Source organism: Rattus rattus, chromosome 1, assembly GCF_011064425.1.
Source record: "Rattus rattus isolate New Zealand chromosome 1, Rrattus_CSIRO_v1, whole genome shotgun sequence".
Lineage (NCBI taxonomy): Eukaryota > Metazoa > Chordata > Mammalia > Rodentia > Muridae > Rattus > Rattus rattus.
In genome coordinates this window covers 185,571,437-185,599,360 of record NC_046154.1, presented here as the reverse complement: position 1 = coordinate 185,599,360, position 27,924 = coordinate 185,571,437, and the positions used below count along the sequence as shown (strand labels likewise).

General features: G+C 39.1%; 1 protein-coding gene and 1 non-coding gene across 3 annotated transcripts in view; one reads left to right on the top strand and one right to left on the bottom strand.

The window, feature by feature from the left end:
- The window catches only part of Lin7a (lin-7 homolog A, crumbs cell polarity complex component), a 157,307-nt gene that overhangs the window by 81,045 nt on the left and 48,338 nt on the right, over positions 1 to 27,924 (bottom strand). The window contains exon 2 of one of the 2 annotated variants that reach the window (XM_032912126.1): positions 10,870 to 10,988. In XM_032912126.1, coding sequence (XP_032768017.1) covers positions 10,870 to 10,988 — 119 coding nt within the window. Of the gene's footprint in view, positions 1 to 10,869; positions 10,989 to 27,924 lie in introns of those variants that run through there. The other variant, XM_032912135.1, reaches the window with a different exon arrangement.
- Positions 809 to 924, top strand: LOC116890318. Its single transcript, XR_004386542.1, has one exon. It is a non-coding gene; the product is annotated as a U5 spliceosomal RNA (small nuclear RNA).

Genomic DNA, 27,924 nt, shown 5'->3' with positions numbered 1-27,924 from the left:
CAGAAACAATGACAGTTTTCGCCCCGTTGCACACAAAATGGGAACGACACAGCTGTTATTTTCACCACAATTGGCTTCAAAATATTAGCAAAATGTCAGAGTTCAGGAGGAGGTTATATCAAGTGAACAGAGGCTCTATTTGAGCTTTCTTCTTTTTTGATCTACCCACAAGTTCAAGCATTTCTAGACCACTTACATTGATGAAGCTCTCTAGTTACTTACAGCTCTTTTCTTTCTTTTTTTTTTCATGGAAAAGTGTCAAGACTTTCATGCTGGGGCAAATGTAAGTTTTGTGATGTGCATCCTTTTAAAGTTTGTGGGTTTTCTATAATGAAAATGTCAATGGAAAAATCAAGCAGTTTCGAGAGATTCAGAAATTAGCTTTCCTGATTGTGTGTGCTCATTGGTAGGAAACTTAGCCCAGAACGATCTGGATTTTGTGTCCACTCTATTTGACAATGCAAATAAAATCAAAGGAAATCGTGGCAGCCATCAACTTCCTTTTGTTTGACATTTTCCAGTTTAGTTTAATGTGAAAAGAAAGGAATATGCATAACCTTAAATCAGATACATTTTTCTTATTACTATTGAAGGTGGTGGTACCCTGGATATGTTCATACAAGGATGATAATTCTGCATGAAGCACCCATGTAACTCTACTCATACATAAAGAAAAACATTAAAAAACTTATTAAAACAGTAAAAGCAAAGCAAAGCAAAAACCAACCCCCACACACAAATACCTGTGGCTTTGGCAGGATAAGGGAAGGAACTTAACATAACAAAACTTAAATAAAAAGTGTCATATATACTCTGGTTTCTCTTCAGATTGTATAAATCTTTCTCCTTTTACTCAAGATTTCCATGGAGAGGAGCAACTCTGAGTCTTAAACCAAAGTTTTGAGGCCTTGTCTTGACAAGGTTCCACATATTGTTATGGCAATAAAATACTTCAAAAAAGTGTCTATACATACATACACTTCTACGTGTTAACTCTTCCTTGACCATGTTTATGCATAGTCTTCAGCGTAGGATTTCCTGTTACAGAAGCCTATGTATGGCATAACAATGCATTAGCAATCTCTTCCTCTAATGAGGAGCTAATGTCTAGAGTCTTGAAGGGACTTAAGAGTAAATTTGGGGGGATATTTTAATGTAAAAAAAATGGATGAAAGAGTTTAGTACGAATTTCTTCAAGCACACAAAAGTCCACTATCACTGGGGAGATAGAAATAAAACCACAATTAGATACCACCTCATTCAAGTTGGCTGGTTTTTATCAAGCAGAGAAAAGATAGCCAGAATTGTTCAGGATGGGGAGAGAAGGGGACACTGAACACTGTTGCTACAAATGCTCATTTCTAAAACTACTTTGAAAAATGTCACGAGAAGTTCTTCAGAAAATTAAAAATAGAACCAATGTATGATTCAGCATTCCCAGTCTGGGAATATACCCAAAGGAAATTAAATTGGAATCTGAAAGAGAGATCTGTGTTTCTATGTTTATTGAAGAACTAGTCATAAGAACTAAGAGTTAAAACAAAGCCTGCAAGAAAGATCCGTGGGTAAAGATGCTTGCCACCAAGCCGTATTATCTGAATCAATTCCTGGAAGCTACGTGTTAAAAGGAGGGAACCAACTCCTGGTATTTGTCTTCTGCCTTCCACACTAGTACTCCTTGCAAATAAATAAATAAATACATGTAGCTGTTTTTAAAGTATTAAAACAAACCTAAGTCTCTAACCAAGGATGAATACATAGAGAAAATGTCTCCAAACATTAGAGGTATAGTATCCAAACATTAAAAAGGGATGAAGTCCTAGTATTTGAGACAGAAATGGATGAACTTTTAGGGCATTGTGAGAAATAAGCCATAAACAGAAGATCAAATGCAATGGTTAATTAAAGTGATCACTTTGATTGAATTTGAAGTTAACTAGCAGACCTACCTCAGGGAATGTGTGAGCGAGGTTCCTTCCATCCTTGGTTAACTTAGAAAAGGATGCCTATCCTGAAGGTGGGAGGTACTGTACTGTTAAATTAGGTGCCAGATTGAATAAAAATTTAAACACACACACACACACACACACACACACACACACACACACACACACACACCAAAACAAGACAACTAGAGTGGCTCTAGAGTTCATGTGTGTCCTGGGAGAGAATGCAAAGTGATCAGCTCCCTCCTCAGTGTTTGGTCTACACGCCTTGTTAAACTATGAGCCCAAATTTCTTTCTTCTCTTAAGTTGCTTCTTTCAGGTATTTTGTTAGAGAACGTAGAAAGCCAAGTGGTACAACAAGCACTGGATAATCTCCCTCAGATGTGAACTGTAGAAGCAGCTCATTAGAGGGAACGAAGAAAAACAACATCTGGAAGACGAAAGGGAGTGGAGGAGAGGGTTATCACAATCATCAGCAGAAATAAGTTCTGGTGTTCTGCTGTACAGAAGGGAGATCACAGTTAACTGTAAGGTATTTTACATTTCACATTGGCTAGAAAGGAGCTTTGTGAATGCAGTCGGTGATGCTTACTACACTGATTTGGCTGATAGACAAATAATATATGTATCAGACATCAAATCATACCCTGCAAATACAAATGAAAATGTTCCTGAGAACTATGTGCTCTTTTCTTTCTTAGTGCTATCAGGACACACATTTCTAGCACAACCATCAAGGGGTATTCTTTATCTCTGTTCTTAATTTTGTTATGTGGTGTTGTGGCGCGACTTCTTGTCATTCCCTTTATCCAATCAAATTGGCTAACAAGCTTTATGTTACACATGATTTCTCGCCTATGACATCATCACTACGCTTGCCTGGTCATCCTCTGGCAGGGTATCCAGGTCTCTTACTATGTTGGGTGAGATATTCACAAAGCAATACTGTGTGTCAACATCTCTCTTAATATGTGAGGCCTCTTATTAAGAGCTTCATCACCCACCCTCCCATGATTTAAAAAAATTGCAAGGATATCTTTTTTGTCCCAACTAATGTTTCTATTAAAACATATCAAATACTTTAACAATTATCACAAGACTCAGGAAATCTTTCCTACAAACTTTTGCCACTTACTGAGCATTTACTCTTAGCTCGGCATTCTATTTGTCAAATATTTAATATTTTATTTCATTTTATTTAGACTTTCCCAAAACTTGTTATTGCCTCATCTTATTTTTCAAATAGAAGATACAATCAGGATTGCAGAATTTAAGAAATACAGAGATGATATAATTAAGTAACTAGCAAGGGAGTGGACCTAGGTTTGCCCGAATGCATTGTCTACAATCTACATGCATTTTTCTATTTACTACCTCAATCCGCAATACTGGTTACTTGCTTGTGTCCTTTCCTTCTCTCCCCACACATGCGGCCCTCACTCTTACTCTTCCTAACTCTCTTCCCTCTCTCTTCTTTCCAGTTGCTTTCTCCTCTGTTATCGTTGTTTAATCCCTTGTTATCACGGATCCAACTACATGTTTCTCTAGAAAATTCAGCTTCCATACTCAATCTGCTAAAGAATCATAGCTTTCTCATGAAGCTATTATCTACATTTTGGTGTACATGGCAGACTGAGCAGTATAGAATACCATCAGTTTAGGCATTCTATGACTTTTGTTAAATGTGCTCACCCCAACACATGTTGGGAAACACTATGCCCTGGAGAAAAACATGTCATACTAAACATTAGTTTGATGACTTCATAGTATTTTCTTTTATACCTTTAAGTCTGTGGTATGGAAACTTCATATGGAGAAATAGTATAAGAGTTAGATGGGGAATGGATTGGCAATAGAGGGCTAATTAATTCTATCTCCTGGAACAGAAGAAAGGAACAGAGAAATAATATGACTTGCACTCCTCAAAGAGTTATAAGGTATATATTTGCCATCGAGACTTATATTGACTACTAATTTTTACACACATTTATTCATTTATTTATTTTACTTTACATTTATTTTAATTTAGTTTATTGTGTTTGATACTGGGATCCAACAAAGGCCTTGTGAATGTTAGGAAAAATACAATTCAGCAACCATCCCAGGCCCCCTTTTAAATTAAAAGGGGGGCAGGGAGTATGTATATCATATTAATTAAAGATACTGATTTCAGCCTTATACCAAAATAAATTTTGATTGTAGGATTTGGTTAGTCAGATACCCTTGATTATGCTAGGAGTAATAATCTTAATGTGTTGAGGACCAGGAGTAATAAGCATTAATTTCTTGCTTTGGCAATGTGTTCATTAAGGTTAACTAGAACATCTATTTCTTACTCTGAAACCCTAGCGGACTGACATATAACACCATACTATAAATTACCCAGGAAAGGAAATACAAGTCATGCACTAACTCAATGGCTTTCAGAGGAATTCAGAGCATAGCAAGGCTTCTATTCACAGACCACTGGACGAAGCAGTTGGTATAAGCACATCTACCTTTAATGAGAATGAAGAAATCCAACTCCAGAGTGTGATAAGTAGTGGATGAGAATTAGTATATTTTGGTATACTGAGCATAATCAAGGGTATCCTGACTAACCAAATCCTACAATCAAAATTTATTTTCCTAAACCTTACAGAGTATGACAGCATGTGGAGGTGGTGTATTTTCTTAAATTTCACTACTTTAGAAAATGTTAACATGTAATCTATGGTGATTGGCTAAGGAAAATACTTTGTGTGACTATATAATTTTGTTCTATACTTTTGGTTCAAACATGCATATTGCAATAATAAATGCTGGAGGTCATCCTCTCCAGGAGCCACTCTTGAGAGTTTGTCCCACTTAAATCTGGAGCGATTGATTCTGAAGAGTCAGAAGCTCAATTGCTTTATAATCTGGAAGATGGGGACAGTAACCAAATTCCTAAGTACAGTTTTGGTTACTTTGGCTATGAAAATAATTTATATTTATCTGCTGAAATTGAATGTTCCCTCTCTCTCTGTGTCTCTGTCTCTCTCTGTCTCTGTCTCTGTCTCTCTGTCTCTGTCTCTCTCTCTCTCTGTGTCTGTGTCTCTCTGTCTGTCTCTCTCTGTCTGTCTCTGTCTGTCTGTCTGTCTCTCTCTCATAATGGTTTAGTTTTTACTTTTATTTTTTATTTGAGAATGTAACACAGTATATTTTATCATCTTCTTTCCTGTCCCTCAGTACCTCCATGATTACTTTCACCCAACTTCATGTGCTTTCTCTTAAGATAAAATCAAAAACAAAAGAAAATCCCCTAATAGTCATGGAATTTGATTTGTGTCAGCCATCTACTGAGGAGCATGGGGCCCAACCCAAGGGTGATTGATATACCCAGTGTTACACTACTGAAGAAAACTGATCCCTTTCAACTCCCAGAAGCCAGCAGTTACTATTTGTGAATAGCTTCTTGACTAGGAGCAGCACTTTGTGCCTGCCTCCCCTTCTCCATACTGGGATTCTGTCTGGTTTGGTTGTACCAGTCTTCTGCATGCCCTCACGGTTTCTGTGAGTTACTATGTGCATCAACCCAGTTGTGTCTCAAAACTGCTGCTTCCTTAAAATTGTCTACTCTCCTTGCCTCTTACAAAATTTTCTGCCTTTTTTTCTGCATGTATCCCTGAACCGTGAGGGGAAGGGTATGATATACACATTTCATTTAGGGCTGAGCACTCTACAGTCTCTCAGTCTTAAAGCATTGTGGGTCTCTGTTAATTTCCATCTACTGCAAGAACAAGCTTATCTGCTCAGGGTTGTGGGATGCACTGAGCTATGAGAACAGCAAATGTCATTAGGAGTTGCTTTTTGTCCCCTTCCCTATTTATTTATTTGTTTGTTTGTTTGTTTTACATCATTATTTTACAGCCTCCCTCTTCTCCTCCCAGTCCCACCTTTAAATCCCTCCCCCATTCTCGCTCTTCTCCTCTGAGAAGGAAAGGCCTCCACGTGGGTACCCATTCACCTTGTCCCCCTTGCAGATCAAGTCACAGCAGGACCAGGCACATCCTCTCCCACTGAGACCAGGCAAGACAGCCCAGCTTGGGGAAGGGCTACAGATGTAGGCAACAGAGTCAGAGTCAACCCCTGCTTTATTTGTTAGGGACCCTATATAGACCAGGTGACACATCTGCCATATATAAAGGAAGGTTCGACATCCTTCGTCATCAGGGAGATGCAAATCAAAACAACACTGAGGGTTCCATCTTAACCCATCAGAATGCCTAATGCTAAACCCCAGAGTGACAGCACATGCTGGCGAGGACTTGGAGCAAGGGGATCACTCCCCCATTGCTGGTAGGAGTGCAAACTTGTACAATCATTTTGGAAGTCAATTTGGTGATTTCTTAGAAAATTGTGAATAGCTCTATGTCAATGACTATACCACTCCTGGGCATATACCCAGAAGATACTCTACCATCCCACAAGGATGCTTGCTCCACTATGTTCGTTAAGGGTTGTTTTATTGCTGTGTTCATTTGGCAGAATAATAGTGGCGTGCTTCCCTTTAGGTCCTGTGGCCTGTCTTGTTTCAGATTGTGACCTCATTAACAGTATAAGGTATGAGTTCCAGCTCTTGGTGTGCATTAAATCCTATAGAAAAGTGGTCCACTGCTCTCCTAACATCCATACCTCCATTGTTCCAGCCTGCAGATCATTCACATAAATCATTATTGCAGCTTGCAGGGTTGCAGCTGTGTGAGATTCATTACTTGTCTTCTCCAGTAGCACGCATAGCACCTTCCAGAACTATGAATGGATGGTCTCTAAAATATGGTCATTTATACACTTCTTTCTTTATGTGGCACATGGAATATGAACTATTAGGGGGAAAAATCCCGTCTTGGTGATCATCCTGCTATTAAATTGCTCCTATGAAATCAAACATCGCCATTTTGAAATCATTAAATTTGGACCTCAACTTTAAAATTTAGGAATATAGATATGTATTATTCAGTGTAGAGCTAAAATGTGTTGAAATTACTTTTTTAAAAAAATTACAAAAAACCCCATCAGTGCCGTACAATCCTTATTCCCTCTGTTATTGAATTCTTGTGTGACTAGTCTCTTATCTGCTTGAATAGATATATCTCATTATAGAATTATAGTATCATATACTACCCCATTTCTTGGTCATGTATTCTGAGGTTATTCACAGAATGGGTACAGTTTAATCATTGATCAAGTTCTTTCAAGATCTGTCAACAATCAAGCACAACTAAAAAAAAATCTGTCAACCCCTGTCTGTGTGCCAAGTTTAATGCTGTGTGTCACTTGGCATATTAATGTGTTATACCTATCTACTAATGGAGCAATGCCTTTGTCAGGTGTGTAACTGATGGCCCTTCTCTCAATACTGATCTCAATGTGCATTTTTTCAGACTTTAGCATTACACATTACAGAAAAATAGTTGAGAAAACTTTTAATATTTTCTGAGCATTGATTTTTAGCATAAAACCTAAAACCTCATTGAACTCGTCTCTTAAAAGCATTGTACACATGCCAAGAGTTGATTCAGAAGGCTCACCCTACTTGTATAGCAAAGTATGAAATTACCTCATAATACACGGATAATCATTGTTGCATTTATATAAAGCATTCTTTACAAAAGCTAACCTTGCTTTCTGATTTTGAGCGTGTTATTGGCAGTTGTGTGATCTGTATCTTGTTTTGCTGTGATACGAACAAGAATACTACTACAGATGATGATGATGTTGTTGATGATGATGATGATGATGATGATGATGATGAGAACGATGACGACAATGACGATGATGACAATGGTTGCATTTGTATTAGGCAGTCTTTACAAAGGCTAACCCTACCTTCTTGTTTTGAACATATGTTACTGGCAGAGGTATGACCTGTATCTGGTTTTGCTCTGTTAATTGTAACCAATAATACAGATTAAATTTTAGGTAGCAGATATTTCTTTAAAAAAAAACAGGTAATTTAACAGAAAAATTCTAAAGATTATTTAAGTGAAAATCAAAAATTTCAGAGATTCCATGCCTGCCATACAGAGACGGGGAATAAAAATTTTCTTGGCTCTTATTTAACATTTAGGAATTTTGTTGCCGGACTTCCTCGAGTCGCTTTCTTTATTGGCTTTTAACTCACCTCTCTGGCAATATACACTCATATTCAAATGATGTATCGTCATTTGAAGGCGTTTCCATTAATAATACCGTTTAAAGTGGATGTGCTACAATGTTGCCATTGCTTCTCATAGCAAATGTAAAGCAATACGGACGTAATAATGAAGGTAACTGAAGACTCTAGACATACAGCCAATTCTATACCACTAGTACAAAGGCCAGACAAGATGATCTGAGTATTGACTCTAAGAACAGCATCATGACTACCTACACTAGTGTGAACATAAAATCACTGGTACCAGCTCACGTTTGTACAGCCTTAGGTAGTTGTTTTGTTTACACCCTCTTTTCTTTTATTATTTTTCTTTTTTTTTTTTTTAATCTTTATTAACTTGAGTATTTCTTATTTACATTTCAATTGTTATTCCCCTTCCCGGTTTCTGGGGCAACATCCTCCTAACCCCTCCCCCTCCCTTTCTCTATGGGTGTTCCTCTCCCCATCCTCCCCCCCATTACTGCCCTCCCGCCAACAATCAACACCCTCTTTTCTTTAAGTGAACATTTTTTTTATATTCTTAGTTGTTAGCATGTGTTGATTATATTAAATAATGTGCTTTATTGTAACATTTTTCTGCACATCCATCCATTTTTCAAGCCACAAACTAAGAACCAGCTAATAATTCTCTCTCTTAGATGTTAGATATTCAATTCCCCCATCACTCTCAGTTCATTTTCATCTCAGAAATATACTAAGCATTTGATAGTTTTCTGCTGTCATATGGCTGCCACCATCCCATCTCTTGGTTGATGCCCTCAGTACTTTGTTTCTGGTCTCTGTTTTTTACTTTTGTACCAGTATTTGTGTTTTGTCATTAGCCAAAGAGACTTTTCCCAGAACAAGTCAAATCAGGTCAAAGTTCTCCCAGAATGCCTCACAGGGAATAAAGTCCATTGTCTTTGTGTGGCCCATGAAAGCTTCATGTAACCTGCTCTCAGGCTGCTTCTGGGAAATGCACTTTGCTCATTTCATGAAGTTACGCTGCCTTTTGGAATAGACTGTTCATGCATTGAGACCATTCTTGGCTTTGAGGTTTTGCATGTGTGATTTGCCGTGCCTGAGATACTATCCTCCTTGGGATGTATGTGACTTTTTTCAGTATTTCAATTAGCTTTTTTCCTGATCTTAAATTGGTAAAATTGAACTCCATCACCTCTAATCCTGATTTTCTCCTGCCTATGGTATCAGTGGTCTCTTGTTTTCTATTGTAGTGTTCTTTGACACCATTGCATTTCAAGAAGAGTGCAAGTTTTGTGAGCACAGAAGCTTTGAATTCATCATGAGCCATAGAGTCAGTGAGCAGAGGTATTTTACGGGCCCTGTCCTTCAGTCACAGAAACCAGAATGTTATGACACAGAAAAGATGGTAGAATCTTTGAAAAAGGAAAAGTCTTTGGCTACAAAGCCTCAAGAGATGACAAATTCAAAGTCTGAGAAGAGGAGTCTGGAGAACTCAGGTGCTTCTTCTACAGTGTTCACAGGAGCTTATCTGAGAGGAATCTACCAGTTTCTTGGCACCTTGTACATTTGGTACTAAGGTGAAGACTTGCTGTAGAAATAGCATGTCTTGACAAATTTCCTTCCAGCCTTTGATTAACTGACAGGCTGAAAATTCATTAATGTAATCATAGTTGTTTATTTAGACTATGCTCAGTACCAAAAAACAGCAAATAGTGATCAATTTCACGGGAGAAAAACTGAACACAAACATGGGATAGGGCCAAACCCCACCAAATTGGAATGCTACATGCACTGCAGAGGTTGAGTTTAAATCTGCAGAGTGCGTGCATCTCTGTTGCAGTGCGGTAGGCTTTTTGGACCTTTTCATGGTCCTAAAGGAGCAGCATTTATTCAGTTATAAAGGACCATAGAAGCCTGGTGCCTCTGTCCTTCAGAGGCATGCGTTCTGTGCTAAAACAAACTCTTTCTGGTATTGAGTGGGTTCATGTGGCCTTTAGGAGGAGACCAGCTAAGATCCATCAGTTGTGACCCCTAAAGCAACAGTTACTCTAGATTTATAGGCTATGGTTTCCAATTAATGGATTCTTAGTGAGTGACGGATGTGGGATGACAGATTAATAAATAAATAAGGTAGCTTATATATCTCACGGAGATTTTCTTGTGACCAATTAAATTAGTCAGTTGAATAAGCTAATTCCACCAAGATCCAATTTATGAAATTTAAATTGTCATATGAACATGCATGTTTTACCTCACTGAGCAAAAACAATGATTAGCCAAGAAGCATTATGCAGATTTGCCACAAAGGCATGGCAGTCTATTTAGTATTATTTCCATAATCGCACTAGGCATTAATATTTGAGTATGCATAACTTCAATTGGTAGGAAATTACTCTTTAAGACTTAACTATGAAAAATTTACTCAAGTGTACTCCTAAGGAATCACCTCATTAATTATGATTATTTCTATTTGAATTTTCCCATGGCTTCATGTGACTGCCCAGTGGATTAGAATGCACACCACACTCACTTGCTGAAGCAGGTCCTTCGCTGGGATCATGAAATCAACGTTCGGTTTTATATAAATGTATAATTTCTGCCTGGGTCTAATTTAAGAGTTTAGCAGACTAAATTATACTTTATCATCTGTCCAAGGAGCTAAAAGCAGAAAGCAATGATGTACTTCCAAGCTTAACAACCTCAACTGTTTATATGGCAAAGCATGGTTTTACTCAGAAGACATATGGCCGAAGGCAGTTGTTAAATTCTCAGTGTCCTACCTCTCGGATTGCTGTACAAAACTCACTCTGAAGCACCTTTTTGAGAGACTGCAGCTTGTGCACTGGTACTTCTCCGGATTCTTGTAGCTTTTCTAGTAGTTCAATTGCTCTCGCAACATCTGAGTAGGGAAAAACAAGATCGTGAAGACACAGTAGAAACCTCCCTTTCACCAACAAAATGCCATCATTTCAAGTGAGCGGTGACATCATTCCACTTGACCCTCATGTGGGATCCATTGTAAAATCAGAATTTATAACTCGGAGTTTATTGGTTTCATTTTCTGGTCAAAGGCTGTTTTACTTATCAAAAGTCAGTTTTTACTTCTATCTTTGATGGGGTTTCTTAGCCTTAAATGTACGAAGTATTCCAGACTCAAGATCTTTCTACCTCAGCCTCTTAAAACACTGAAGTATGCCTACCACAACTGCCAGGATTGTGGGTTTTTTCTTTCGCCTTTCTTCCTTTCTTCCTTTCTTTCTTTCTTTCTTTCTATCTTTCTTTCCTTCTTTCTTTCTTTCTTTCTTTCTTTCTTTCCTTCCTCCTTCCCTTTCTTTCTTTCTTTCTTTCTCTTTTTAAGTTTGCCTTTTCTTTGTTATATGGCATCTATCTCTCATGGATACAATGTTACAATGATTAGTACTATGATTTGATTGTTGTGCAGCTCCCTTTTTTGTTATAAACTCTTCCAGGAAGAAACTTTACTAGTTTGCTTGCCTATGCTCCCGTAGTCTGATATGATATTAAGAATAAGTATTTTTATGGAGAAAATGATTGGACTGACTCTCTCATCTCACCACCAGTGTTCCAGGCCCTCTTCCTCCTCTTCTGCCCAATGGAAATCAGTTATTCTCCAACTTCTTTGTGTACTCTACAATGTTACATTTTCAAAACAGAGATCTGGTCTTTTCCCCATCTACCAGCCTTTAGAATAATATTGAGAGAGTTTTCAAATATTGAAGTCAAAGGTTAATGTAGCAGGAATTATGCTATCTTTTGTAGCCAACAAAGAAAGCTGAAGTCCTTGGATTAATTCACATTGCCAAAAGAAAATAATGTAATGAAAGCCTATTTAAAAATATTTATAGTGATTCCTTCCCACACAGTTACTGTAGTCAGCTCCCCACCAAAAAACCACTTAGGCATTAAACAGTGGGATATTAAGCTTTCAATTCCTAGGCAACAAGCTAAGGAAATATTACATATCACTGCAGTACGAGAAATCCATTCATCCATCTATTTATCCATCCATCCATCCATCCATCCATCCATCCATCCATCCGTCCATCCATCCATGCATCTATCAATTTAAGGTTCTGTTATATGTAGGACAAAGCTTATCAAGAAAACTATATATTTCCCTGAAATCATGGAATTCACAATCTAATGAGAAAAAAATATAACAGTACAGTTGCCTATGGGAAAAAATTGTTACACTTCTGAATTTTGGAAACTTAACATGGACATATGTATCTAACTGAAGCACATTACTAGGATGAGACTTTAGAATCTTCCCCCAGCCCCATTGGGGTAGTTATTTTTTATTGCCAATTGTAGCCCAAAGTAAAACAAATCATGAAATCAATGCTACCCTGTCAGTTTCTGAAGTCTGAATTCTAGTACATAAACTGGGAGACGGCACAGTCAATTCGACAACACCAGGCACATCTACAATTACTGATGTACCAGCTGAGATGTTATACCTTTCCAGCACATAAAATACTCTACCCAGATACCCCATGGGCACAGGAACTCAGTATGTCTAAAACTGAGCTCATTATTTTTTTTCCCTTGAAAACGTCTCTTCCTGCATTCTGCATTTCCATTAATAGGACCCTAAGCAGCCTGACTTCCAAGCTTGGCTGTGGCATCATCTTTCAGGCCCGCTGCCAGGTGCCCTTAGTCAACAAGCTCTATAGATTCCTTCCAAACAGTGCCTTCTGAATGGAATTCTCCACTTCATTATTTCAGGGATGCCTTCCTTGTCTCTCACCTGTGCTCCTGGAACCCAACCCGCTTAATCTCTTTTTTAAATGAGTCTTTTCCTCTTTCACACCACCCACAGCATTGCTTCTATAGTAACTATCCAGAATGAGAATCTAGTTCTTACACCCGTGTACATAAAACTTCACTGACATCCCACTACCTAGTAGGTAGAAGTTCAGGTCACTTGAGGATTTATTAAAGGCTTTAGTAATCAAATTCACTTCCTGCATTACCAAACACCTCCTCCTTCCCGTCATGCTGTAGTTTGGGAAACCTGTTTTTTGTTTGTTTTGATGTTGTTTGTTGTTTCTTCTTTCCCCTTTCTAAAGCAGCCAGAGTGCCACACCATTATAGCACATTTCCTGCCCATTGGCATGCAGTCCATGCATTCTTTTAGTAATACTACCTTGGTTTGTGAATGGAGACATGGCGACAGAGGAGAGAATCCCTTTTCTCGATTTTATGGGACCCACTGTCTTGGTTCACAGAGATGCCACTGAGATGCATATGCTTTAAACAGTGCACTACAGGAGGTCTAGGAATACTGAGCAAAGACATATTTCACCCTGTGGGATCCCAGAGAGGACAGACACTAAGCAAGCTCCTAGGTAGGCTGTGAGATCAGGAAAAAGGTGAATGTTTCAGGAAGACACAATCAGAGAAGATGGAAGGCTTGATTAAGGAAGTATGGGTCATTTAAAGTCCCCTGAGAGGTTCTGCTAGAGCCTGACCAATGCAAATGCAGATGCTCACAGCCAACCATCAGATTGAGCACACATGGGACTTCAGTGAAGGAATTAGGGAAAGGACTGAAGGAGCTGAAGGGATTTGCAACTCCATTGGAAGAACTATGGTATCAACTAAGCAGACCCCACCCACCCAGAACTCCCAAGGACTAAGCCACCAACTAAAGAGTACACATGGAGGGACCCATGGTTCCAGCCGCAAATGTAGCAGACAGTTGCCTTATCTGGCATCAGGAGGCAGGGAGGTCCTTGGTTCCCAGGAGGCTAGATGTCCCAGCATAGGAGAATGCTATGGGCACAGTGAGGTGGGAGTGGGTGGGTGGGGTACCACCCTCATAGAAGCAGGGGGAGAGGGCATGGGATAGGGGGTTTGCAGAGGGGAAACCGGGAAGGAGAATAACATTTGAAATATAAATAAAATAATCAGTAATTTTTAAAAGACTGAGAGGAGTTCAGTAGGGTTAAAGTTGAAACAAGAGAATAGATAAGAGGGTGAGGCAGAGAGAAGGCATATCATTGTGGATGCTTTAGTCCCTGTACCAAATAATCTTTCTTCAAGGATGTCTTCCCTGACATCTGTGTTCCCATGGCTCTTTGCTCCCTCATCAGTCTATTACTCTCACGTGGTCTCAGTTTGCATACCTGTCTTCTTTCTTTACCCATGGCAGTTTATGCATTTCTTACATATGTGTTCCCATGCTTCGTGGGATATGTGTGTGTTCATATGTGCGCTGGCACTTGGGAGGACAAGATGGCTGGCCACACTGATCAGCAGTCAAGAAGCAGCGAGGTGACTGCAGGTGTTTAGCTTGTTTTCTTCTTTTGATTCAATCCAGGACTCCACCACCAACGGTTCCAATCACATGCAGAAGGCATTTTCTTTCTTCCTTTGCAACCGTCTAGAAATAGTACCCTCAAACACACTCAAGCATATTTCTATGATGATTCTAGATTGTCAGGTTGGTAGTGAAGATTAGCCATCACAGCTGAATATTATAATCACCCAGGGAGCTTTAAAGACACAGATGCACAGTCAGGGACATGCGAGGGATTCCAATGTGACTGGCACAGCACGGTATCTGGACATGAGGCTTGAAGGCATCCACGGCTGATACCAATGTTCTAGAGGGTGTGAAAGTTTTGAAGTTCCCGTGGGACGATATTATGTATCTAGGGCCTTTAAAAATCAGTTGCAGATTCATAGCTCCAAATACAATTGTTTTCGAGGAACTAAAGAGGGATAACTGATAGACAGGCCCCCATCTCTCATTCCCATTTGAGAGATGTTGATTAAGAAGGTGGGAAAATAAGGCCTGAATATCTCATTTAAAAGATTTGCTCAAAGTGAGTGGGTAAACAGTGGGACTGATTTATAAATAATAAATGTGAAAACTATTATGTCTTGAGATAGTATATAAAAAGGATGCTAAATTGGATTCTTCAAGGCATCTAAGATTTACTGATAAAAATGACGGCCGAGTACCACTTCATTTTAATATTTTCTTTTTTTAAAAAAATGACATTTGAACCCTGACTGATGAACCCCAAATCTCTGAGTAGTAGCCACTCTTTTGGGGTTTTATGTTTCCAGGCAATTTCTACGGCCATGCAGGGATGAGAAAAATACTGTCCAAGAGAAACAATCCAAAATCCAGATAGTGTAAGTCTGACTTACTGGGAGTGAAAGTGATTCAAATATACTGCAACATCACATCACTCACACTCCTTATATGGGGTACCTGGGTAAAGATAGAATATTTCCAAGGAAATTTATTTTTTAGTAATTTTCGACAGAATCACATAACATTTGCTCTCACTCCATTAGCTAAGGGAGGAAGGTCTCAGGGGAACAATGTTAAGAGAGTGGGAGCTCTGAGAGGACTAACATGCCTTCCTGGCCTGCTTAGGCAGTGGGGGTTGTCGACTGCCGGCCTTCTCTGTCTATCTGAGTAGGTCAAGAGGGTTTAGGAAGAAATGGCACTTGGGCCCTGAGCCTTATCCTGCTGATATTGGTCCATTTGAGTCCAGCAACATGAAGCCAGGGAAACCCAGAAGGTGATGAAAGATAAGTGGGTCCTGAAAGCTAACAGGAGGAAAACCATGGGTCCTCCAACACAAGCCTGGTCAGTGCTGGAAACAAAAGAGAGGGTCTGAGAACTGGATGTGCGACCCAGCCATGTACACAGAATTCTACTTTTGTACAAGACACAAAAAAACCAAAACCAAAAATACAGAATCCCCAAAACCAGGATCCTGGAAGGTAGACAAACTTTTGAGTCAGCTCAATCGTTAAAACTACTACAATGAAGTGTTGGCTTATTTATGAGAGTGTTCTCGTGGTTCTTGTTAAGAACGTCCCTGCATTTATTAAAGAAAGCTAAATTGGTTGCTAGCACAAAGGCTTGACTCGACATGTGTCTTCGATTAGGATGGACACCAGATAAGGATGGAAGGCCGCAAAGCAGCCACAAGGAAAGAAGATCCCAAAATGGTTTTTCTTTCTGAAAAGTTCACCATAGTTACTGACTATTTACACTGCCACCCCACCATTAAAAGAGGCCACTTGGGAACTAGACCTGTATACCCATCCACCTTTATAACTTCAGTTCTGTTTACCTCCCTCTCTTAAAACCAGTGGCAACATTTCATGGGTCATCTGAGACTTGGGAATCTTAGTCCGTTTTCAGATGCTCTAGGAGAATGCTACAGAGTGGCTGGTTTATAAGGAACAGTTTACTTCTCACAGTGGGTCTTGAGGCTAAGAAGGTACAGATTGAAGGGTTGCAACCTGGTGGGGGATTTCTTACTGAGTCACAATACAATAGCAGTTCTCACGTGGGAAGTAGACAAAACAAAGCTCGCTCCTACAACAGAGCTACTCTTAAGAGAACCAAACCACATCTACAATAACAGAATACACTGATAATTAACCCATCCGCAAAGGTAGAGCTCAAGTGACTCATCCCTCTCAAAATGTCCCGGTTGATATTGTTACAATGGCAATTAAATCTCAACATTGATTTGACAGAGCTATTCAAACCCTAGTGTGCTTCTGTGCCTCCCACCCACTTAGATTCTTCTGATATACACAATGCATTCCTTCTATCTCCAGGGTTTCAAAAGCCTAAATTTATTCCGGCAACAACCCTGACGTTTAAAGTTCAAACTTTCATCTAAATCAGATACAAGTGACATGCAATTCACGACTCAAGCTGAAACAAGTTCCCTTATCCGGAGACTATGAAATCAAAATTCAATCTACTCTCCAAACAGAGATAAGTCTGACATGAAACAGACTACTAGCACTCCAAAAAATAAATAGAAATAGGCAAAAGAGATAAACTGGAAACAAATTTTATAATTAGGACAAAGTACAAATAAGGCTACACTGTGATACGGAAAAACACAGTAAGTCTTAAAACTGGAGAATTAATTCAATTTAGTATTTTGTAAGATAGACATACACACATACACACACAAGTAATAATCTGGTGTCTGCAGTTTAAGCTCTCCTGTCCTCTCTACCAATACCTTGGCCCTTTCCTCTGTATATTAATCTTTTCATCAAAAAGGTGCATGCTCATTCCATTCTTATTCTTTTCCAAATGAAATTCTTTCTTTTGCCTATATAAATTCCAAATAGTTAAAATCTTTATCTCATATCCAATTTTCTTTTAATTTCATCTTCCATCTTTAAGTAACTTATCTGCTGTCTCACAATGTATACGGTTAAACATCACCATGCAGCTGCCCGAGTGCTTAGATATTTTTTCAGGGTTTAATATTTTAGTCCATCACACTGATGTTCTATATCCCATAAAACCTTAAGACACAGGCATAATTCCACCAACTTCTTCACTACTATAAGAAGAGGGCCCTTTCCTTGAGTCTCCAGCATCTTTTTTGTTGTGCATTTTGATTAGAAACTTCATGTTCTTCACTGACTGTTTAACTGTCAACATTCTTACTATGGACGCAGTAATTCTGAGACACTATAAACTTTCCCTTTTTTTTTTTTCAACTTCTTACCTCTCATTAGGATCATCCTTAGTACTCTGTTCACAGGGACAGAGTTGCTAACCTCTCTGTTGCTAACCTCTTCCGAACTCTCTGAGCCTCTCTGCTTTCTGGTTGTCCCTGAGCCTTTCTGGTTCTTGCTATACAACTCCTCATCTGGATACCGGTCTGTGTTGATCTATACTCTGCGTCTATAACACAAACTCACAGACTAGGTCACTTATAAAGAAAATACATCTATTTCTCTGAGATCAAAAGGATGGTAAGTCCATGGGCATGGGGAAGACAACAAGGAACATTTTGTGCACAATGACACCGGAGAGGGGCAAGAAACCACCCACCAGTCAGAACTCATGCTTAAAGAATACCTAGTCTACTCGCTCATTAATGGCTTGAATCCATACTGAGTATAGGTCCAGGCTTACCTAATCACCTGCCAAGGCTTTTACTGATTAACATTTAGCTGATTACAACTCTCTCAGTACCAATATGGTGAGGAGACACAAAAAGTACAATTTGAGGCCATTGTATGTTAATATCATCATAACTTCTAACTCACTTTATCTTCACACATGCTTGTACATGGGGTAGATATCTCCGTGTTACAAACTTAATCACAAATGGGGAATTTTTTGGAACCTGGGTTTGAGTGATGTTGATCCCGGTGTCTTTTATTCCCGTTTGCACCAGGACTTTACTTTTAGTAGCTTTTCTTCTTTGACACTCAGTGCTTCACCACAGGTCTGAACTCTGCAGGCTTTCTTGAGCTCTTAATTTTTCCTCTTTCAATAAAGATTAACCCTTATGCATTTACCAGTATACCTCTCTCGGGCGAGAGTTATTGATCAAGAGGATCACACGGGAGCTTTCAAGTGACAGAATAGAATGGTTATTAGTCTAGGCAGCCCACTGGAATTACCTGGGAGTGATGAAGAAAAAAAAATCAAGGATGCCAGGATCTTACTCACATCTATTTCTGATTTCACTGAGCTTGTGTTTGACCTGGACATCCTGGGCATCAAAGTTTCTCAGCAATAATAATATAAAGTCATATTGAGACTCATAGGCATGGAATCTCAATGTATCCTTGCCATTTTAATTACAATTATATCCATTATATAAAAGAGGAAACTCAGATCCAGAGAAAAAAGCTTGTTCTCCAGGGAAAGAGCTGACAATGAGAGAATTGAAATTTGAATGAAGCAATAGGATTCTAGAATCTAGGCAACATTTGGAGTGTGGTTTAATAAAGCATATGTAGCCAGATGTTTGTATCTTGAGGTTCTACTCCACAGCTGTTAACTAAGCATAGGTCCAAAATAGAGTTAGGATCAATGAATGAATCTGTTCCAAATCTGTGCAGATCTTTTTTGTCATCATTCCATAATATAGTAGAATATAACAATGATTTACATGTTTTATTTATGCAATAATTTAGGTATACTGAATGATTTTTAGATGATTGAAAGTACACATGAAGATCCTCTTATGCTTCTTTCCTGTAAAAGATTTGAGCATTTACAGCATTGTTAGCTATCATGGGTGGGCATATTTTTCTGAATCAGTATGAGCTAGTGGCTATCATTCATTGAGAATTAACTGTGCTTAAAAAAAACCTTCACATGCATACAGAGAGATTACTATTATGTTTATCATGCAGGCATTGCAAAACAAAATAAGGTTTAGATATATGAACTATCTGTCCCAAAGCTACATAACCAATAAATGGGAAAGGCAGGCTTAAAAACAAAAACCAGCAGTATTTAGTTCTGTTGCCTATGTACCACCACAACCACCTATGTACTTACTTATTTATTACTCTCATCTGATACTTAAAATAGATTGAAGAAAAATCAGACAAATTCCACACAAATTATCATTTAAATATGACTATACACAGTATCATGAGCTGGAGCAAACATTCAAAAGATTGTCTCAGGATATATTTGTTCATAATGATAACACTGCATTGTAAAGAAATGGTCAAGACTCTATCTAGAAATTACTGAAAATAGTAATAGGAAAAATTTTGATAGTACTCCATTAAAAATAAAGGAATGCTGTAAACAAAATAGCAGTATCATAAAAAAAAAATAGTGAGTTTAAGGAATGGTGGAAATGGAGTGGAACAAGCTTCCAGTGATCTGGAGTAATCATGGAGTCATCTTTTCAGTCTTTAAGGGTGATTTTTGACTAACATGATTGACATGTAGAATTTGGTCCATAAATCATCTGAAGTTGGAATTTGCTTATTTAAAGGTATTTTGTACTAGGGCAGCAAAAATGTGTTAACTACAATAACAGATAATATGATCCAAATAGGTAACATCTATTTCAAAGTCTCTTATCCTTGCTACCATCCTCTACAGAATGCAGAAAATGAACAGATTTTTCGCTCCAGAAACTATCTTAATTTTGAGCAAGTTATTATAAGTGTAATGTCCAAAAAGGCCTTCAAGATGGACAAACTGCACATGTAGGCTTTCAAAAGTTGGATCTGTGCTCCTTTCTTCTTTCCCATTTCTCTCAACAGCTAAATGTGTCAATGTGCCGAGAGTTGAAACAACCATGTGGTCATTCTAAAGATGACTTTCAGGGTCCTAAGGATTCAGAAACAGGAAAGGTAAGGGCTCTAGCTGTTGATGTCTTTGCCCAAGTCTTGTGCCTCTGACTGTCTGACCTCATGATTCTTGATAATTAGACAGGTATACACTTTACTATTTGTTTCCCTGTGGTTTAACATCAAATGTAAGATGCATAGTGAAGAGGAACGTGAGCTTGGTGGCACGGTTCTAACTTGCAGAGTTGAGATTATACAGAAAATAGTCTCGTGTTACATAGTGGTCCCTTTGATTACAGTAGACTTGGAATGTTTCTTTAGGAAAATCTTGTTCAGGGTGAGAAGGAGCCAGGGATGACAAAAGAGCAGAATCCCCAAAAGGACAACGTAAGTAGAGCCTTTGGTGGCAGGATCAAGAATACAGGCTAGAAGGCTATTGTCCTACTTTCTTTTGGTGGCTCTGATAGAATACTGACCTAAGCCAACATATGGGAGCAAAGGGTTTATTACAGTTACACTCCATTGTACGTTCCACTTCATATTGAGGGAGGTTGTACTGGCTGGTTTTGTGTGTCAACTTGACACAAGCTGGAGTTATCACAGAGAAAGCACCCTCCCTTGAGGAAATGGTTCCATGAGATCCAGCTGTAAGGCATTTTCTCAATTAGTGATCAAGTGTGGGAGGGCTCTTTGTGGGTGGTGCCATCCCTGGGCTGGTAATCCTGGGTTCTATAAGAGAGCAAGCTGAGCAAGCCAAGGGAAGCAAGCCAGTAAGTCACATCCCTCCATGGCCTCTGCATCAGTTCCTGCTTCCAGGTTCCTGCCCTGTGTGAGTTTCTGTCCCCATTTCCTTTGGTGATGACCAGCAATGTGGAAAGGTGAGTTGAATAAACCCTTTCCTCCCCAACTTGTTTGTTGGTCATGATGTTTTGTGCAGGATTATAAACCTTGAGTAAGACAGAAGCCAAAGCAGGAACTGAAGAAGAGACCATCGAGGAATCCTACTTACTGGCTAGCTCCCGATGGTTTGTTCAGCCTGCTTTCTTATACTACCCTGGACACCCGATCAGGGATGTCACCCACCACAGTGAACTGGGCCCTTCCACATTTATCAAGAATGAAGACATGCGCACAGAACAATCTTATGGAGGCAACTCTGTAACTGAGAGTCCTTCTTCCCAGATGTATCTTGTGTCAGGCTGATGAAAGCTGACCAGCACAACCAGGCAAATCCGGCTTCAGTAGAAATCGACAGTTGAGCCAAACTGCCAAAGAGCAGTAGCAACAGTTGTGTGATGGTTGATGATTAACAAGCAACTCTCCAGAACAAACACACAAATCCCAAACAGCCTTGACTTCTAGCACTCTTTGATTTCTGTTGTGTAAATTCTCCTATCATAGCCTACGTGACACTCCTGATATGGTATAGCTGTCTTGCAAAATTCATAAATATTTAATAAGAGTTTCTCACAAGCCAGGGAGCAATAGATCTGGCACCCTACTGGATGAGGGTCAGTGTCTGAGAAATAAACAAGCAGTCGGGTTTGGTTCAAAGATTTCATAAGTAGAGTTTTGTTTTTGTTTTTGCTTTTGTTGTTGTTGTTGTTGTTGTTGTTGTTGTTGTTGTATAATTACCAGATAAAGTTATTAGAGATCACTTGGCCAAACAATAAGGCAATCTGGTTCACACTCCATAAACGTTCCTACGGGTGCTATCTACAGTATTAGTTTTAATGGAACAAGGGTGTATGCAGGATGCTAGTTAGGAAGACTGGTGGTCCAGCAGCCCTGTTAGGCCCAAAGAAGCTTAGCTGAGCAGGTGGCAGTAAGGACAGCAAGGCATGGAGGTAAAACGCAGGAAGGTATAAAAAGAATCAATGTCCTGCCATTTGTCACTCCTGTCTGACAAAGTCTCCACAGAACGCCTGTCAGGCAGAAATGGGTATATTGGTGCCAGTAATATACATTATCAATGTGCTACCTGAGTTATTCTTGATTTTTTAATATCTGGATATATCTTAATTATTCTGAGGAGGCAAAAGGCATCCACAGATTTCATAAGTATCAAGAAGGGAAAGACGGAAGAAGCACAAAACCTAATTTTTTTTTAAGTAAACGATACCGAGATCCAAGTTCTTGTTATCCTCTTTGTAGTCAGAGAAGATGCTTCAAGGCAAAGCAGTAAGGGATTACCTCCAATACCTCATCATTGCATCAATCAGATAATGGGTACTATTTAAAACATAAAATTCAAGAAGCCCCAAAGTTATAACCTAGTATTATTCACTTTATATGGTTATTGTGAGGTCAAAATGAGAATTAAGTATATTTAAGTTTTAATGTAAGTATCTGGAATATCACCTACTTTTGAAAAATGATTCTTAGTTTCTCATTATCTTTGATTGCTGTGGGTCTTCACTTTCTGTTTTGTTACTGGCAACAGATGCAGAAATGGAAAATCAGAGAGCAAAGTTCATGGAAGTCCTTCCATTGAAGTGACGAGATATCTTCTTTTAAAAGACACATTCCTACGCTTGACCAACAGAAGTTTGCCTGCAACCACCATACTATATCTAGCCCTAAGCCAGTGTCTATTGTAGCATTTCCTGTTAAGAATATGTCCCAATGAATGCATATATGAAACTCCAGCTGATAGCGTTTTTAATATATGAGAAAGCTCTGTCTAAAGTGATGTAGCAGAGCATGTGTACCAACACGACAAAATCGGTGGCCCACAGTGCTTTGTACCTCTACTGTGATATAAAAGGAAATCCTGCCAACTCGCAAGTTACTAATGAGAAATGACAATTAGTGTGTCCCCCTCATTTGACACTGTCACTGCTTTGGTTTGCCAACAACTTGCTATGTTTCTTAAATGCAGACTAATTGGTTCACCTCTGGAAGAACTGGCTCAAATTAAACAAAAATATTTCCTCATTGCGCTCTTGAAACTATTCCATTTGGTAGTTACTGTCGAAAACCGGGTGATCTCTTCTACATGGGATTGGAATCAACATTGAGTTGCATCACACACAGAGAAGTTTGACAACAACGAACATTTAAATCATGAATTTATAGGATGACAATCTTGGCTAGAGCTGTTCAAAACTGTTTGCCAAGCCCACTGCATCCAAGAGAACAATTTATGCTACAAAATGAAAAGCCACAGTTGCTAAGAGATTCTCTGCGATGGAAAGTATCTATTTCATTTGAAAGTGATGACTTTCCCAATAAACAAATCTTTAGGTACACAAAGCTTAAGATAAAGAGCTCTTCGGTAAACAATTACTGTTATGTAGTCGGAATGAGTAATGTGTTCCCATTTTCTCCGGCTTGCTATATACAGCATTTGTCCTTTTTTTTTTTTTTCTTTACATATAAAAAAATTACCCAGTTTTCTTTTTCAATGAGATGAAGTTGTAGCTTGGTCTGCTTAGCATCCCCTGGGGTCCCAAGATGCTGAAAGTCTTCCCCTTTCTTCTGCACCCCTTTTCCTTTCTCCTTTTATTCCATAGCTTTCCTTTTCTTCTCTATTTTCCCCCTCACTTATCTAGTTATCTTGCACCCATGGCTTCGTGTGATTACAGCCCTTCACTGTGCAGTCTTATCCTTAATCAGAGTGAAATCAGTTCATCTCAGACTTCTGCTTCTTGACCTTGATAGCATCCACACAAATACATACCTAGCTTGGTTGTATTTTCAGGGCTCTGAGGACTGATTTGGCCAAAAGGTAATTTGTCTTAATATGTCAAAAAAAAAGTCGTACAAATCACTATTCTCCTTTAATGCTGAGCATTAGAATACCTGTTTTTTTTTTCTTTCTTTTTTCCTTTTCTGTTTTCATGTGTGTGTGGGCATGGTATTCATGCCTATGTATATTTGTAGGTGTGTGGGGTGTATATGCATATGAGCACACATAGACTCTCAAGGTTGGTGTTGACTATCATCCTTCATAGCTTTTGCATTTTATTGAAAGGTCACTAATCAAACTTAGAGCTACCAAATTTGGCTAGATTCTTCTAGTCAGGTTGTTCTGGGGAACCAGTCTTCTGACTTATCTTACAAAGCTGGAATCATAGGAAGGCTGCTATAGTCACTTGGCACTTACTGGGTTCTGAGAATTCAAATTTGGGTCCTAGTGCTTGCACAGAAAGCACTTAACTGTTGAGTCATTTCCCTATCCCTGAAAACACGAGAACATCTAATTTTTTTAACTTAACTTTTGTATATTCATTTGAACATAATATTGTATCATGGCAGTTGAAGATATTAAACATCATTAAATAGAAAATATATTAAATATAATTTCTTTATATCATATACAAACTTTTACTCACTTATTCGTAAGGACATCGTGTCAAGTTATATTTGGCAAGATTTAGATTACAGAATATAAATTCTAAATAAAATAAGATTGAAGGAACTGGAATCCACCTACCATTAATGATCCAATTTAATCTACAAATTAGAGCATCAATGAGTTGACTAGAAGTTAGATCACAGTTCATTTTAGCACTCATGGAAATATTTAAGGAATTCAGTTTTCTAAGCTCTGTTGAATAGTGAATGGGAACTGCCTGGTCTAAAACAAACCACTTTGTAAGTAGATATTTTGTTTGAAAAATTTTATTATAATCTCAAAAACATAATAACAAACTACGTCTGACAGAGGACTAATCTCCAAAATTTACAAACTCAAGAAGTCAGACAGCAACAACCCAAAGAATGGGTTACAGAAGTAAACAGACTTCTCAACAGAGAGATCTCAAACGGCCAAGAAGCACTTAAAGAAATGTGCCAAGTTCATAGTCATCAGGGAGATACAAATCAAAACAACTCTGAGATTCCACCTTACACCCGTCAGAGTGGCTAAGATCAGAAACTCAAGAGATGGCATATGCTGGTGAGGAGGTGGAACAAGGGGGACACTTCTTCATTACTGGTGGGAGTGTAAACTCATACAAACTCTGGAAATCGATTTGGCATTTTCTCAGAAAACTGGGAATAGTTCTACCTCAAGACCCAGCTACACCACCCCTGTGCATATACTCAAAAGATGCTCTACCATCTCACAAAGACCCTTGGCTGACTCTGTTCATAGCAGCTTTATTTGTAATAGCCAGAAACTGGTAACAATCCAGATGTCCCTCAACTGAAGAATGGATAAAGAAAATGTGGTTCATCTGCACGATGGGTTACTATTAAGCTATTAAAATCTAAGACATCCTGAATTGTGCAAGCAAATGGATGGAACTAGAAAATATCATCCTGAGTGAGGTAACTCAGTTCCAAGAGGACATGCACTATATGTACTCACTGATAAGTGTATATCAGTCATAAAATATAGGATATCCATGATACAATCCACAGACCCAAAGCACCCAAACAAGAAGGAAAGTCCAAGTGTGGAGTCTTGAAGCTCACTTAGAAGGAGAAATAAAATAAGTCATAAGAGGCAGATGGAGGTAGGGAGGGAACTAAGAGGAAGGGGGAATTAGATAGGACGATGGAGGCTTTCAGGATCAAGTTGTGGGAAGAAGAGAAATAGATAGATGGCCATGGAAATTTGCAACTGAAGGGAGTGAGGAGGTGGGAGGCCATCTCCAGGACAAGACAGAAATCTGGGATAAGGGAGGTACCCAAGAATCAATATGGTAGCCTTAAATGTGACTCATTACATTGGATACGTAGAACCTGGAGAGGCCACCTCCTGTAGCTAGACAGGAAACACAGTGGAGTAACAGAGATATCAACTACCCATTAAACTTTCAGACACAAAATGTATCCTGTCTGTAAGAAAGGTAGGCACAGGGATGGAACAGAGACTGAGGGAATGGCCAACTAATAACCAACTCAACTTGAGACCCATCGCATGGGCAAGCACCAATCCATAACACTATTAATGATACTCTGTTATGCTTATAGACTGGACTATGTCCACTGAGAGGCTCCACCCAGTAGCTTACTCAGACAGATGTAGACACCCATATCCAAACAGTAGATGGAGCTTGGGAACTCTTATGGAAGAGTAGGAGAAGTGATTATGGGCCCTGAAGGAGATACGAGTATCACAGAAGACCAACAGAGTCAACTAACCTGCACTCCTTGGGCTCTCAGAGTCTGACCCACCAACAAAAGAACACACACAGTCTCGACCTAGCTGCCCCCCTGCCCCCTCTCCCACTCATATGTAGCAGATATGAAGTTTTACCTTCACGTGGGTCCTGAACAACTGGAATGGGGGCTATTCCAAAAGCTGTTGCCTGTATCTGGGATATGTTCTAGCTAGGCTGCCTTGTCTGACCTCAGTGAGACAGGAAGCACCTAGCCTCCCATTGAGTGCCAGGGTAGAGGGGAGGGGGAGGGGCACCCACTAAGAAAAGAAGGGGAGGGAGCATGGGGGAAGGATTGTGGAAGGGAGTGACTAAGGAGGGCAGTGAATGGGATGTTAAGTAAGTAAAATAAAATAAATTAAAACAATAAATGAATAGAGTGTGAATTTATCCACTAACTAACTGAACTGTGTTGTTCGTGGGTCAGTGAGTGGGATGTAAAGTGAATAAGTAAAATAAATAAAATTAAATTAAAAAATAAATAAATGAACACAGTGTGAATCTATCCCCTAATTAAATCACCTGTACTGTACATGAGAAAATATCAAACTGACACATGTACATTGATAATATGAGATCTCAGCAATGCATGGCCAGCTTCCTTGGTTTCCTGTTCATTGTCTTTCTTATTGTCAGTTCCGACATCATGACGGCAGCTGATTTAATGCAGCTCTGTGCAAGAACAGAACACTCTCCATGGAGCTTAAGTGAGTTCTCTGCATCTTACCTTTAACCTTAGGCATAAGAGATTTCTGAATCTTTTACCTTCTCTTCTGTGACTTATGTATCCAAGGATCTCTTGGTAACACTTAGCTTATTAGCGGGCATCTTAAGATGCTAGGCACTAGGGTGAATCAGGTGTGCTATTTCCAAAGTTTAGTAAATACTCCACTAGATCACCTGGGCATGTGCATGGTGTGTGTGTGTGTATGTATGTGTGTGTGTGTGTGTGTGTGTGTGTGTGTGTGTGTGTGTGAGAGAGAGAGAGAGAGAGAGAGAGAGAGAGAGCACACATACACATGCATGGCATACTGCATGTATGCATTATGTGTGTGATTATCAGTAAAGTCCAATTCCCCTTCCGTCAAGCTGCAGAAATTGGAAGAGAAATACAATCATGAAGTTGCTGGAGAGATGAGCAATCAAATTGGCTGTTTTCTGAAAGGTTGTTATAAAAAGCCAAAAAAAAAAAAAAAAAGGCAACTCTTCTTGTCCTCAAGTACATCCGATACTAGAAAACGGATGAATATTTTTATCCAAACTGACAGTTTGATATATTATTCTGCTATCAAGCTACTTAATAATATTCTTCCTCTTTTACCTTATCACTACTCTATCATAATGTTTTCCAACTTCTTAGCTGCTTTGGGAGCTGTGTAGTAAGGTTAGTGTGGTGCACTCTACATCTTTTTTTTTTATTAGACATTCTTTTATTTACATTTCAAATGTTACCCCCTTTTCCAGTTTCCCATCTATAAACCCCCTATCCCACCCCCCTTCTATGAGGGTGTTCCCCTCCATCCACTCACCTCTTCCCTCCTCTCTGCCCCATCATTCTCCTACATTGTGGGGGTCCAGCCTTGGCAAGGCTTGGCTTTTCCTCCCTTTGATGCCCAACAGGGCTATCCTCTGCTA